This window comes from Carcharhinus amblyrhynchos, chromosome 21 (genome assembly GCF_965287045.1).
Source record: "Carcharhinus amblyrhynchos chromosome 21, sCarAmb.v2.hapA, whole genome shotgun sequence".
NCBI lineage: Eukaryota > Metazoa > Chordata > Chondrichthyes > Carcharhiniformes > Carcharhinidae > Carcharhinus > Carcharhinus amblyrhynchos.
Window position 1 is genome coordinate 33,915,799 of NC_137344.1, and position 12,903 is coordinate 33,928,701.

General features: G+C 39.1%; 1 protein-coding gene across 5 annotated transcripts in view; it reads left to right on the plus strand.

The window, feature by feature from the left end:
• The window catches only part of LOC145356351 (myosin-10), a 164,250-nt gene that overhangs the window by 65,376 nt on the left and 85,971 nt on the right, over positions 1 to 12,903 (plus strand). For 2 of the 5 annotated variants that reach the window (XM_080208998.1, XM_080209000.1), the window contains 3 exons: positions 2,671 to 2,698; positions 10,542 to 10,644; positions 11,965 to 11,997. In XM_080208998.1, coding sequence (XP_080065124.1) covers positions 2,671 to 2,698; positions 10,542 to 10,644; positions 11,965 to 11,997 — 164 coding nt within the window. The remainder of the gene's footprint in view (positions 1 to 2,670; positions 2,699 to 10,541; positions 10,645 to 11,964; positions 11,998 to 12,903) is intronic. The other 3 variants (XM_080208999.1, XM_080209001.1, XM_080209002.1) reach the window with 2 other exon arrangements.

Below are 12,903 nucleotides of genomic sequence, written 5' to 3' on the forward strand. Positions count from 1 at the left end.
CACACTGAAAAGTATTGTTTCTTGTGCACTGTATAGACAAAACATTATTGTTCATTGAATACACAAGGGAGAAGGTGCCAAATGTAGTGTTATAATCACGGTGTGGAGAAAGACCAGCTTACTATGAGGTAGGTCCATTCAGAAGTTGGATAGCTGTAGGAAAGAGATTGTTCTTGAGTCAGTTGGTATGTGATCTCAGACTTTGTATCTTTTCCCTGATGGAAGAGTATGTCTGGGGTGTGTGGGATCCTTGATTTGTGCTGTTAGCTTCTCTGAGGCAGTGGGAAATGTAGATGGAATCAGTGGATTGGAGGCTGGTTTGTGTAAACTGGGCTACCTTCACACCCTTTGTAGTTTCTTGCAGTCTTGGTCAGAGCTGGGGCCACACCAAGCTGTGATACATCCAGAAAGGATGCTTTTTATGGTGTATCTGTTCTGCTATGGTTAGTGAAACATTTGTAAATGACCGCAATTGGAATGTGTTCCAAATTGATAAAATGCTGTTTGTTAAGCATTTTGAAGTATTGGAATGCTATTTGGCTGCAATGGGAACGCAAGTGGTTCTGTTGATCAGAACTCCCCCTCCTCCAATTGTCTATAATTATGAAACCAAGCTTCTGTGTTGATTTAAAGACGGATCATGTTGGCGCTCGACCATTCGCGGGTTTGAAATCTTTTGTCATATTAGAGGGATAATCTTTGGCATCTGGAATTGTAAAGCAGGTCTTTAGAAATGGGGAGGAGCTGGAAGAATCAGTAATCCATCTCATACAGAATTTGATCCCAGCACACACACTGCATTTTTGTTATCTTGGTTTAACTGAACAGAGTAAAATGATTTTGTGACAACAGGAAACGTCAAAAACATTTTTGAAAGCAGACGAGCCACTATTCAATGATTAACCTATAGTGAAAGGGCAACTATATATGTACATGGCACTATAGCCATGTCAGCTTTGGCCTTCAAAGGGATTTATGAATGTTGCTATCTTGTACCTATGGGCGTGATAATACTTTCAACAAAACATGAAATGGAAGACAGTAGTTCGCACTACTGCCTCACAGCCCCAGGGACCTGGGTTCAATCCCAGCCTTGGGTCACTGTGTGAAGCTTGCACTTTTTCTCCCCGTGTCTGTGTGGGTTACGTCTGGGTGCTCTGGTTTCCTCCACACTCCGCAGATGTGTGGGTTAGGTTGATTGGCCATGCTAAATTGCCCTTTAGTGTCAGGAGGTTAGCAGGGTAAATACATGGTGCTATGGGGATAGGAGTTGGCTGGAATTGCGGGTTTGTCTCCTTGCAATTGTGGAATGGCCTCCTGCACTGTCAAGGTTCCGTGAAATTTTTTGAGGGAAATAGGTGTAAGATGGAGGTAAGGCTTGTGCAGAACACAGGCCAGTTGTGTTAAATGGGTTACTTCAGCTGTAAGATCACATGCAATTGTTCAAGTGTGAATGACTTAAAGCTTTACTGAAGTTATTTTGCTGCCCTAAAGCATTTAATCACAAAATGCACTTGTTTTCAAATATGCAAAAAATTGTTTAATTGTTCTCATTGGTCATGGCTGCAATCGACATTAAAGGATCGATAAGACCTTTTTAAACTTTAACCATGTTACTGAGGACCTCTCAGACTGAATAAATATATTAGTTGCCTGTGGTGCTGACTCATAGGGACTAGAATGTCCAGGATTTATCCTTGGTCTGTGCTGAATTATCTGAGGTATCTTGGCACAGTCTAATTCTTGAGGAGTTAGATTTTTGGGAAGTATGTCATTTATTCTTCAGAAGGTATTAATCATCTCTCTAGGTTAGCATATACAGTGTAGCGTTTCCAACTGACTTTCTGATGCTCCCCCCTGCTTGCCGGAGAGGAGCCTAGTCTTGCAACATTTGATGGTGAGCTGATTGTCCGGCAATGATATACTGTGATCTGACCTGCCAGAACTCACTTGTAAAAATGTTACCCATATTAGGATATTGAATTTGATCAGCCATGATCATAATGGATGGTGCAGTAGGTTCGAAGGGCTGAATGGCTTGCTCCTACTTCTGTATAAATCTTGAAGTGATCCAAATTTGTTCTTGAATAACAATTTTCATTTTATTCTGCTTAAATATAGTGCTTTTCTTTTGTTTTTGCTTTCTACTTTGAAAAGCCACCAGTATTGTGCAGATGAAAATGTGGGTAATTGATTTGAAGTTTTTAGTGTTTTTCAATCAACTGTACCTTGCTAATTCTATCATGAGTACTCAGTATCTCCAGCTAGAAGGATAGGAGAGAACGCATGATATTACTATTCTTATAAACTGAAGACCATTGAAGATGTCACACTTCCTAGGAAGTCTCTAAGTCTCCTAGGAAGTCAATTTAAAGAGCCTGCTTGAGAATAAGTCTCAAAACACGTGGTTAAAAGGCCAATAGGTTTATTTGGAATCACAAGCTTTTGGAGTGCTGCTCCTTCATTAGGTGAATCTCAATGCTTTGAAAGCTTGTGATTCTAGATAAATCTGTTGGTGTTGGGAGACTTCTTACTGTGCCCACCCTAGTCCAATACCAGCATCTCCACTTTGAGAATAATGAGAAGCACCAAAGATAGACAAAGTTAATGTAACAAATGAATGTGTCAAATATTGCTGAATGTTGGCTTATTTACGTTTTCTTTTTCCAGATCGTGAGGATCAATCAATCCTTTGCACGTAAGTACACATTTTGTTGCATGAGTTTATTTAAATATCAATGGGGGGAAAAAAGTTCATTTTGGATACTTATGTTTGCAATGGTGAGTACTGTTGCTTGTGAAGTTAATGTTTGGTATTAGTCTAGCTTCTAATTGAAATGGTACACAGATTAGAATTTTGTAGAAAGGTTGATTTTGAGATTTCCTGTTAGCTATTTACAACACCATCTTTAAATGGCCTGCTTGGTATCCTAAAGGAGCCATCTTTTAAAAAGCATTTGGACACGTAGATGAGATGGGTATAGAAATGTGGGCAATTGGGACTAGCTTAGTGGTTTAAAAACTGGGCAGCATGGACAAGTTGGGTCGGGGTCTATTTCCATGCCACAAACCTCCTGAATCTATGACTCTCTGAATTGTGTAACTATGTTCAGCTCTGTTTGCCGGTTCCAAATGGGAAAAGTTTGTAGAACTGTGCTACATGCTTTTTACAATGCAGGAAGCTGGCAGCGACCGTAAGTGTTAGAACGTCCATTACTGTACAAACTTTACTGTACATTTTGGCTCAAGGTGCCATTCATGTAGCAAATGACACCAAACCCCCCCCCCCCCCCCCAAGAATATCTCTTGATATCTAGAATTAACAAAGTTGAGGCTTGATGTATTTACAAGTATTGGCTCCTCACTCTGGTACTCAAGCTTTCCACAGCCTGATATAGAACAGACAATGGCAATGCCTTGGTCTCAGTCCTCATGTTGAGGTGTCTGGCTTGTGTTCATTTTTCCTTTTTTGGAAATGTTGTTTAAGGGGATGGTTACTGATCATTCTAACAATGAGTATATGATCATACATGATCAAGGATGTAAATAAAGCCTGCACGTTGTCATTCTCTAATTCCCAATGATTAGTCATTTCTTTGAGTTTAAATTGTAACCATCCTATTGAACACACAATGCTGCTGTAAAGCTAAGCTAGATGACACTCAAAAGTAACAACTTTTAGTTGGCAGAATTTTATAAACTTGTTTAGTCGCTAGATTTTAAAGACCGCTCGTGCTTGATTTTTAGTTAGCTGCTTCCATAAGTTCCAAATTAAGTTTTACCTGATGTTGCATTAGATTTGTTGCTTCTGTTCCTCATTAAATTTATTTTGAATAATAACAAATTCATTAATTGTGAAATATTTATACTTGTCTATAAACAGTCACACAGTCACACAAACAGCTAAACAGCACTCAGCTCCAGTGGTTGTTTGCTGTCAACATAGTGACAATTAAATGCTTTCCATTCACTAATCTGTTGTGAATCACCAGTGCTCACGGACCACGTACTTTTTCATCCTGTGCCTTCAATGCCTGATTTGTGGGTTGGTTAAGCAAATGTGCATGCTTTTGATATCAAGTCAGTGTTAACATTTTATCTCAAAATATCTCAAACCCTGCAGCTAATCCCTAAAGCATCTGCCTAAGTGTTGCTCGTGTCTTACATAATTGTATTAAGCATAGTGTTTTAGTTGTGCTAACAACTCTTGCCAGCATGCTGCACAAACATTATTAAAATGAGAAATTTTTCAAGGTTTGTTCAGTTTTAAGCTCCTTTTTAATTTATGACAAATCCAACATTGAAACTTCACCCATTTTGGCCAGATTGTAAAGGTATGCATGTTACTTTTTTTTTGTTTTTGTAGTTTCCAAATTTAAGCAAGTGATCAAAATAGCTAGCGTGTTCCTGCTAAGGAATGCAATTGGTCTTGGTTTTGATTCAGGAGCAGAGGGGTATTTAAAGATTTATTAGCTTACAAGGATATGGTGACCTAAACTGACCTTTAGTGAATTAAAATCCTAAATTGAGGTTTTGAATGCCAACAGCAACAGAGCACATTTTTGTACAGCTAATTCTGGTCTGATTCCAGGTTCCTACAATGTAGATATCTGCATGGAATTGTTTTCCAAACAGCATAAGAAGCCACCTTAATGGAAAGAATGTGACCTGGTGTTCAGTCATGTCTAACAATACAAGCCAACTTTGAGAACGAGTTATCTGTTATAGTTGGCTTGACTAAGCTAGTAAATAAATGCCAATACATATCACTGTAGTCTTGACAACTGCCATGGTTATCTATTGATGATGCAGTCTTCCTACCAAACGCCATCAAGTCTGTCTGTCTTTCCAGTTGTAATAAGAAGTCTCACGACACCAGGTTAAATTCCAACAGGTTTACTTGAGAGTAAATGCCACAACCTTTTGGAATGCTGTTCCTTGGTCAGGTGAGTGGAGATTTCTTCACTATCTTTACTAGTTACTATCAAATAAACCTGTTGGACTTTAACCTGGTATCGTGAGACTTATTACTGTGTTTACCCCAGTCCAATGCTGCCACCTCCACATCATGACTTCCAGTTGCAAAGCAGAATGGTCATTACCTGCAAGTAAAGTATTCAATGAGTTTTTCTGTAGAACGTTTGAGTTACAACTCGTGGAAACACTATTGAATATCAACTCAATGTTTCTGGAATTTATTATGAGGAGTTTAGTCATGAGAAATTTGAAATTGACTGTATATTAATGGAACATCTGTCTTTACTTCAACCTGGTTTATGGCCTTTATCACGAGGGGGATAGAATATAAAAGCAGGGAGGTCTTGCTGCGACTGTACAAGGCACTGGTGAGACCGCAACTGGAGTACCGTGTGCAGATTTGGTCCCCTTCCTTGTGTAAGGATATATTGGCCTTGGAGGGAGTACAGAGAAGGTTCACCAGGCTGATACCAGAAATGAGGGGGTTAGCTTATGAGGAGAGATTGAATAGACTGGGTCTGTACTCGTTGACATTTAGAGGCTGAGGGGGGAATCTTATACAGACTTACAAGATAATAAAGAGGCTAGATAGGGTAGAGGTAGAGAGATTCTTTCCGCTTAGAAAGGAAAACAGAACTAGAGGGCACAGCCTCAAAATAAGGGGGGGCGGGGGGGGGTGCAGTTTAGAACAGTTGAGGAGGAACTGATCTACTTCAGATCAGCCATGATTTTATTGAATGGCAGGGCAGGCTTGAAGGGCTAGATGGCCTACTCCTCCTATTTCTAATGTTTTATGTTCTTAATGTACAGCTTGATATTCCTGTCAGTTAATTTTCTGTCCGTGAAGGAAACAGACTGCAACGAGCTTTGCACATATTTTCAGTTTGTAGCCTAAAGTGTTTATTGCTTACACCCACACTGTGGTGTAGTTTGCATGTCAGATCACACCTCTTTTTTGAGGAGGGACATGTCTTTGGAAACTGTCCTCCTGCAGTGAGACTTTCAGCCCATTTAAGTCTGCACAGGCTGTAAAGAACATTCTACCCAGTCCCACTCCCTTGTCTTAATACTGTAATCTTGCATGTTTGTTGTTCCTGGATAGTGATCCAATTCCCTTTTTTATGAATACCTTAATCAAACCTGCTGCCACTATCTTCTGAAAAAGTCACTCCAGACTCCAAGTGCACAACTTTTTTTTCCTCATCACTTTGACTCCTTTTGACAATTATTTTGAACCTGTCCTCTGGTTCCTGTTGCTTTAGAGGGAAAGTTTTGTCACCTATCTACTGTTTCCATACCCTTCTTGAATATCTCAATCAAATCTCCTCTCAGCCACCTTTTCTCCAAGGAAAACAGTCCCAACCCCTCCAATCTATAATGAGACCATAAGACATGGGAGCAGAATTAGGCCACCTGAGCCCATCAAGTTTGCTCTGCCCCAAATCCTTCTAAACCCCAACAAATACAGGCCCAGAGTCCTCATGTGACAATCTCTTCATTCCAGGGAATGATCATGTGAACCTCCTGGACCCTTGCCAAGGCCAGTACATCCATCCTTGGATACAAGGCCCAAAACTGTTTACAATACTCCAAATGGGGTCCATCTTCCTTGGTCTGTAGTTAAAGCCCAAAATACTATATGCTTTAACTGTTTCTCACAACATTCTCTGCTATCTTTAATGACTTATGTACACTGAGGTCCCTGTAATCGTGCACCTCCTTTGTCGTTTCTCCCTTTTAATATGTACTGTCTCTCCAAATTCTTCCTGCCAAAATGAATTACCTCACATTGAGCTTTGTCTGCCGATTCACCAACATGTCCATGTCTTCCCGAAATTCAAGATTATTCACAGCATAGTTGACAATGTTTCCAATCTTATCATCTGCACATTTTGAAATCATGCCCTGAACACCACAGTCCAGATCACTAGTATCAGGAAAAGCAAAGGTCCCAACATTGACTCTTGGGGAAATCTGTTACAAACTTTCCTTCAAACTGAAAAACAGCTATTATCACTTCACTGTTTACTGCCAGTCGGCTAATTCCTTATTCAAATGCTTATTTTCCCTGTATTCCATGAGCTAGATTTTCATCTGTTGTGACGCTATCAAATATCTTTTGAAAATCTGTATATAGCACAGGGTTAATTGTCCTTATCAGTCTTCTCTTTCTTTCTCAAAAAAAACTCAAGTTAGTTAGCTTTTTCTCAATGAATCCATGTTGGTTTTCCTTAATTATCCTGCATTTGTCTAAGAGACTACAGATTTGGTCCTGAACTACCCTTTCCAGAAGTTTCCCTACAAGTCAAACTGACTGCTCTGGAATTGTTGGTTTTGTCCTTGCACCCATTTTTAACAAGGGATTTAACACGTGCAATTCTCCAGTTGTCTGGCACTGCCCCATGTCTAAGGAAGATTAGAATATTGTCACTAGTGCCTCTGCTTTCCACTCTCCCTTCCTCCAGTACCCTTTGATGCATCTCATCCCAACACCTTATCAATTATAAGTGAAAGCTTTTCTACTACCACCACCTCCAATTGTAACTTTTTCTAGTGTGCAGTTACCTCTGATCTCACCTCAGCCAGGGTAGCATCATCTTCCTTTGTAAAGACCGATACAAATTATTTAATACCTAATATTTTTCCTGCATAGATGTGCAAGTCCCTGTCTTTATCCGTAACCAATCCTACTCTTAACTCATTATTATTTTATGTTGATCAAAGACCTTGGGATTTCCTTTGCTATTAGCTGCCAGTCTTTGTTCTTGACAGGAGCGAAAGGGTGGTTTTTCAAGCTGGAGGCCTGTGACCAGTGGTGTGCCTCAGGGATCAGTGCTGGGTCCACTATTTGTCATTTTATATTAATGATTTGGATGACAATATAGGAGGCATGGTTAGTAAGTTTGCAGATGACAAAGATTGGTGGCATAGTGGACAGTGAAGAGAGTTATCTCCAATTGCAATGAGATCTTAATCAATTGCATCAGTGGGCTGATGAATAGCAGATGGAGTTTAATTTAAACAAATGAGGTGATGCATTTTGGTAGATTGAACCAGGGCAGGACTTGGTTAATAGTAGGGTGTTGGGGAGTTACAGAACAGAGAACTAGGGGTACATGTTCATAGCACCTTGACAGTGGAGTTACAGGTGAATAGAGTGGTCAAGCAGGCATTCGGCATGCTTAGTTTCATCAGTCAGAACGTTGAACACAGGAGTTGGAATGGCTTGAAGTTGTACAACTTGGAATACTGTGTACAGTTCTAATAGGTCACCCTATTATAGAAAGAATATTACTAAATTAGAGTGCAGAAAAGATTTACTAGGATGCTGCCAGGACTTGATGGATTGAGTTATGAGGGGAGGCTGGATAGACTGGGACTCTTTTCTCTGGAGCGTAGGAGGCTGAGGGGTAATCTTATAGAGGTCTATAAATTAATGAAGCATAGATCAGCTAGGTAGTCAATATCTTTTCCCAAAGGCAGAGGAATTTAAAACTAGAGGGCATAGGTTTAAGGGGAGAGATACAAGTGTCCAGCAGGGCAATTTTTTCAGAGGGTGGTGAGTCTGGAACAAGCTGCCAGAGGTGGTGGTAGAGGCAGGTACAATTTTGTCTTTTTAAAAGCGTTTGGATAGTTACATGGGTAAGGGCATAAAGGGATATGGGCCAAATGCATGCAATTAGGATTAGATTACGGGTTTTAAAAAAAAAAGTGGCATGGACAAGTTGGGTCAAAGGGCCTGTTTCCATACTGTAGATCTCTGACTCCATGCTCTCTCCTTTTCTTAGATTTTTCACTACTTGTTTGGTCCCTCCTATGTTCAACCTAATTTTCTGATTGTGTTTTCTACCTGACATTGATTTATACTCTCATTTGTTCCTTTTCATCTTCATCTCCATCTTGCTGTTCATCCAGGCTGCTGTTGATGTTAGTCCTACCTTCCCCTTCAAGGGAATAGATCTTCAGCATTGCATGCAATATGATTTATTTGAAGGTGGCCCATTATTGAGACATGCTTTTTTAAAAAATGCTAACATTTAATTCCAACTCACTCCACTCGGATGCATTCTGATCCCATTGAACAAAAACAGGTCATGCTGGAAAATTTCAGCAGATCTGACAGCATCTGAGGAGAGAGAATAGAGCCAGTGTTTTGCATCTGAATGGTCCTTTGTCAGAGCTCTCAAAGTGGAGAGCAGAACTTCAGGGTAGGCATTTCTGAAAGAAGTGGCAATGAGTCAAATATCTGAGTTAAAGCAAAATACTGCAGATGTTGGAATCTGAAACAAAATTTGTTTGTTTTAGTGTCACAAGTAGACTTGCGTTAACACTAATGAAGTTACTATGAAAATCTCTAGGGAAAGAAAACAAAATGAAAATCTCAGCAGCTCTGGTTAAATATTCTAGCCACCCATTCCCTCCCTGTCTACTTAGCTGCATTTTGATCAACTCTCAACGTTCTATCCACATAATCCTCAGCCTTGCAAATGCACCACCATGGTTTCAGCCTCTGCTCAAGTTTACAACCTGGAACCCCAGTTTCTACAGCTGATGATACTTGCTGCAAATATTGTCATTGAGGGCACTTTGTCTCTGAATTTCCACAGAATGCACCCTCCATGTGGCTAAACTGCATTGACACACTTTTTTTAAAATTTTGTTTCCAACTGTATGGTATAAAATAGTAACTCCTCTGATACTTGTCAATTGTCATCTCTACGCTGATTCCAGAAAAGCTAAAGGAAAACTGGTGACTACTTGTATTGTAAAAAGCCTGCTGAAATGTTCACTGCTCAATAACGGTTCACTGTCCAATGTGCTGAGCTGCTACTGTTAATCATTGCCTAATTGGAACAAAGTGAGATTGGGAGTTTGTGGGAAGAGTAGAAATCTCCTCCTGTCTCCCCAGCTCTCAAGCATCAGTGAATGGTGTACTAAATTCTACGTGACATGAAATTAGATACAATACTCTTATTTCAAACATGCAAGTATTTATGTATTTTAGTATTTAGCAGTAATTTTCAAAATTAAAACAATTTCAGTCTGCCCTTGAGTAGAGCACATGACCCAGCTGCCTCTTTTGGTGCATCCTTATGTGATACTTTTGTGTCCAGCCTTATCAGACAATATCTAATATCTGGTTGGTTTCTTGATCAAGTTAACCTTGTTTTTTTTTCCCCCAGTACACAATGTGTGGTCTCGTTCCCAGTTGAGATGTTTTTCTGTAATTGAATGTTGCATGTTTATTAGTTCTATTTTCTACACTGTTCTGGGTAGTGACAGAAATTGATTACCTGATGTGCAAGTTCCCATATTCTTCAAAGCACTCTAATGCTTTGTCATTAGTTTTTGGGTTTAAACTAGGCTTATTTGATTTTGCGACACATGATGGTTAAAGTAAACTGCAAAGAAGTCAATTTCTGTTTCGTTACACCAGGCAGGAGCTGCTGATAACTTGGACTAGTTGACCATTTGAAATCTTGCCTGTGGTTAGAACCTGGCATGGGAAAGGCAAAAAACTTCACCAAAAATCAACTTCTTCCCCAAATTCTTTTTCAATATAGAGGAGAATCTGGTGCTGGCAAAACAGAAAACACTAAGAAAGTTATTCAATATCTGGCCCATGTTGCTTCCTCCCACAAAGGACGAAAGGATCACAATATTCCAGTAAGTTACATTTTCCATAAACTGGGATGAATTTTGTCACAGTTTTATTACATAATGTGGATATCTTTCCTTTAAAATTTGATGCAGTGCATCTAATGCTGGTGTGTGGCTTATGATAAATGCATAATACAACTAATTAATTGCTGTAAGGTGCTACCATATATTCAATGCAGTTGTCTTATTTGGTCTTCACAGCATGGCCTATGAATATTTATCATGCTTACAGCTGGAAAATAGTCCTAATGTAACTTGGCATTAATGCTGATGGAATAAGCGGTATTGTGAAATAATTTGGTGTGCTATGCTGAGATGAGTATGTTTTGTCTCATGGAATTTAAAATGAGAGATTTTTCAGATACTGAACATATTTCTTGCATTAAGACAACCACTATGAAATTCTTTGACACCCAGGAGTCTACTCTAACCATGAACCAACCATTTCTTGCACCGCAGACTGTTAGTGGTTAAATAGCTCATGCGAACTGTGCTCCATAGTCCTGAGGTGGTAAATAATTTTTCGTTATGCGAACTCTTGTTTTGGAGCTTTGTGACCTTTCTCGTGAGAGTATTTCATCTTTGCAAAGTATTAGCACTGTTATGGCCCCTCCCCTTCTACATTTCAGTCATAGCATGTCTCCCAGCAGACATTCCAAGGATAATGGCAGCAAATATTTGAAATTGCTGTTGTAACAATGCAGTCATGAAGCCACCCCAGGGAATTCTAATGACTTGAAACAATTTTGTTGCTGCCTTTGCAAGGCTTCTCCGGACCTTCTATCTATAATGTATTAAACCGTGTGTCTGTATGCACTTTGTGGTAGCCCTTTTTTCCCCATTCTAAATTTCTGTCCACTTAGTAATGCAAATACATCATTGTGTTTTACACATTCTGATCAGTAATGGATCAAACATCTCCCAGTCCCAGCCTGTTCTACAGAGAAACCATGTTCTAGTCAACTGTGCTTTTCTGCTTCTCAAACTGGAACAACTGTCACTATTTACCTATAATATTTCACCCTGTCCTATCTTTTAGAGTATTGAATATGCAAAAAATGCCTAAGGTGAAGAGTTGTAAGTGACAATTCAGCATCTGAAGCAGTACCATTTTAAAAAGCCACAACTCAAATCAGTACTTAACAGTGGATAAATATTTCAGTTCACCAAAATCATTGTTTAATTCCATGAGCAAAAACTGATACCTTTTGTGCTTCAGTGGAATGCTTGCTCTACGGAACTTGGGGTCATGTAGCTCGCTGTGTTAATGCATATTTGAAATGAATGTGGATTTCCTAATATTGCTATTTATTTGTTTGCAACAAGCAGCCCATATCGCCTAAACCAGTGAAACACCAGGCAAGTGTTAATGCAATTTAGTTTAATTCTTTGCAGCATGTGATTGATACTTCTCTTCCATTTTATTGATTTTGCTTCTATTAATTTTGAATTTTCTTTCCACTTTGTCTTTTTTTTGTAATTGCTTCATGAGTTCTTTAAAGGAATCACTCGGCAACTTTTCACAAGTTCATGAACATCTACTTGCTGCCTGGTCTTTTTCTATAATGTACATTCTGAAGTAAAATGATCAATTCTATATTATTTCAGCTGCCTGCCACACACTGTAATTGAAGACTTGTTTTTCCAATGCACTACTTTCAAAAGTGCTACTTTGAAGATTGTGTGCATACTCAAACATTGTGTGTAATTTCTACTCAAACTTTTGGTGACGATATTTATTGTTGAGGCTGACATTTCCTTATTAGTGACTTTCGAATGAGATTTCCTGCAGGAAATGGCACAATATAATCTCCGGCTGTATAAGTTAAAGGCTGTTGCTTGAATTTAGCTGGGGTTTACTTTTGATGTGATGCATCGCAATATTTCTTCAGAGGCAAATGATATGAGAGATATAATTTTCTTTTGAAAAAAAAGTCTTTTGGAGTGGGGGAGGGAATTATCTGGCCCGTTTGTGAAATCACTCTTGAATATGTTGCCTTTTCTCTAATGCTAAGCCCAATTCTTTTATATCTTTGTTTCTCTAGAAATCAGAGCTTCCTGTTGGATCTTGGCCTGTATTGTTAAGCTGAAAACTGTAAATTCTGTAATCCATTTCCTTTTTTTTGAAAATTAAATGCAATAGGAGTAGCTCTCTCCATTTCCTTTCCCCAAATAAGCTTGCTGTCGTTTAATATCTGACTTTTTCAGGGGAAAAAAGAATATACTCTGGAAATACAAACAAGTTGCTAACTAGAGTATTTTGAT